Source organism: Aptenodytes forsteri, unplaced genomic scaffold (assembly GCF_000699145.1).
Source record: "Aptenodytes forsteri isolate BGI_AS27 unplaced genomic scaffold, ASM69914v1 Scaffold86, whole genome shotgun sequence".
Lineage (NCBI taxonomy): Eukaryota > Metazoa > Chordata > Aves > Sphenisciformes > Spheniscidae > Aptenodytes > Aptenodytes forsteri.
Genome location: NW_008795715.1, coordinates 2,319,322 through 2,321,589, shown reverse-complemented (window position 1 = coordinate 2,321,589; position 2,268 = coordinate 2,319,322). Strand labels below are relative to the sequence as shown.

The following is a 2,268-nucleotide window of genomic DNA, read 5'->3' as shown; positions in this document are numbered from 1 at the left end:
TTTCGGTTTGCCGGAGAGGTGGGTTATGGCTCCGGCTGCACCCCCAGAGCCTTGGCTGGGCTGCCAGCTGCCGCCGAAGCTGGGGCAGTTTGCCGGAGAGGTGGGTTATGGCTCTGGCTGCCAGCACAGGGCTTGTGCATGGGAAACCTAATGAACATCCAGGGCTGTGCTGGGGGGGCTGGCGCTGCTGGGGTTCCCCCCGGCCCCCATGGCAGAGCATCCCTGGGGGCTGGCAGGGCGCAGGGGCCACCGTCCCCGAGCAAGGCACGCAGGTGGCAGGCGGCAGCGGGGACAGCGGGGACTGTGGGGTCAGGCCCAGGGCAGTGATGGATGGGTCTCGGCCGGTGGCAGCGCGGGCGGGCATCTCTGCCGGGCTCCTGTGTCTGCAGGCTGATTTATCACTCACTGCGATAGCTCTGTAGGATCGAAGTCTGGATGAAAGCCAGAGGGAGAGTTTTCCTGGGTGCGAGTGTTTGGGAGCAGGCACACGGTTCTGGCATGGACCCCGGGGAACTGCACACACTCCGCACCGGGCACCCCGAAATATCAAGGTCCTTCTCGGGGAGGGGTTTCTGGCTCCCAGGATCACCAGGGCTGAAAACAGCCTGAGTCCTCGGGGTCTGGCCAAGGGCTTTGACCCCCGAAATGTCTCCCTGACCCCCCCGGGGTGGGCTCTGCCAGGTCCTGCCTGCTCCAAGTGAGGCCCCTGCCTGCGCCAGCCCCCATATGCTGTGCATGTCCTTCCCCGGCACTGCGCGGGCTCTGCACCGTGTCATTAATATACTTGTCACAGGGCAAGTTGCAGGCAAGATAATATTGATGTAGCCATTAGAGTGCAGGGAGAACAAGGCACACTGCTGGTGCTGCGGCGCCGGGGGCCTTGTTCCCGCGTGGCAGATGTCAGTGACACCCCGACCAGGATCATCCCCCCGGCATCTCCTCTGGGTACCGCAAGCGCATGTTTCCCTGCATCGCCCCCCCCGGGACCAACACACAGTGCCACTGTCACCATCTTCCACCCCAAAAGAACTCACCGTGCCAGGGAGGCACCACCTCCTCTGCCGGATCCTGTGCTACCTGGGAGAGGAGGGAAAAACGCCAGGAGCCCTTAAAATAACACACAACTGTTTAAGGATGTGAGATCCGTATTAAATCTTGGGGAAAAGGAGCAATTATCCTGTCAGAGAAGGTGATATAATTTTGGAGAGCTAGTTCCGCAGCTGTAATTTTTTCCCCACCGTTTCTCCCCCGGAGGGATTTAGTGGCCAATTATCCGTCGGATAGCGGGAAGGTGCTCGGTGGAGGCTCTGGGTGCCGTGCGCCACGCCGGCGAGGCAGCCCGGTGCCAGGGATGCAGGCAGCTGCCTGCCCCGCCGCAGCTCTGCTTTTCGAGGGCTTTTGCCCCAAACATCGGCTTTGCTGCTGGCTGCTGCCTGCAAACCTCTGCCCTGAGATCTGCAGCATCGTTGGCTGCGGTGGGGGGTGACACGGAGCCAGCGTTCCTCGGTGACAAGTGCCCAGGGCCAGCTTTGCCCTATGGGCAGGGGTGTTTTCGCTGCCTCAAGTAAACTCCCCGCGGATGCTGGGTGCACGAGCTGGTTTCCTGCCTGCTCCCAGTTCCCCTCTCCCCGGGGTGAACACAGGCCTGTGCTGCGGGAGGAGGCTCAGCAAGCCCAGGGCACCCAGCCGCTGCAGGGCGAGTGTCCGGGGAGATCCCGGGGCTCAGTCTCCCTCTGTGGAGCATGGAAGGGGGAGGCCGGAGTGCCCTCTCGCTCCGAGAGCTGGCTGGCACAGCTGCTGGCACTGGTGCGGGTGCTGGCACTGGTGCTGGTGCAGGCGCTGGTGCAGTTGCTGGCACTGGTGCGGGTGCTGGTGCAGCTGCTGGCACTGGTGTGGACGTTGGCACTGCTGTGGGTGCCGGCGCTGGTGCGGATGTCGGCACTGGCACGGGTGCTGGTGTGGGTGCTGGCGCTGGCGGGCGCTGGCGGGCGGCAGGGTGGGGAGGGTTAACGCTTCCAACCATCGGGCTGCTAGGGAACATAATTAAGTGCTAACTTGTCATTTTTTTTAATGAAGTACCGGAGCTGGAGATTTATAATTGTTAATGAGCCAGAATAATAATTAGTTGTTTTTTAATGAGGGCGATGATCACTCAGAGGGAGAGAGAGAGCCGGCCCTGCTTTGCCCTAATTTTTCTTCCGTGGTTGTGTGGTGTGTCCAACAGCCTGGGTTGTCCCTGTCCCCCAGCCGGTGGCAATGGCCCTGCGA

At 61.9% G+C, this 2,268-nt stretch overlaps 1 protein-coding gene across 1 annotated transcript in view; it reads left to right on the top strand.

The window, feature by feature from the left end:
* Nucleotides 1-2,268, top strand: part of SDK2 (sidekick cell adhesion molecule 2) — a 121,644-nt gene that overhangs the window by 41,264 nt on the left and 78,112 nt on the right. The window contains 1 exon segment of the mRNA XM_019473186.1: nucleotides 1,644-1,996. Within this exon segment, the coding sequence (XP_019328731.1) occupies nucleotides 1,644-1,996 (353 nt within the window).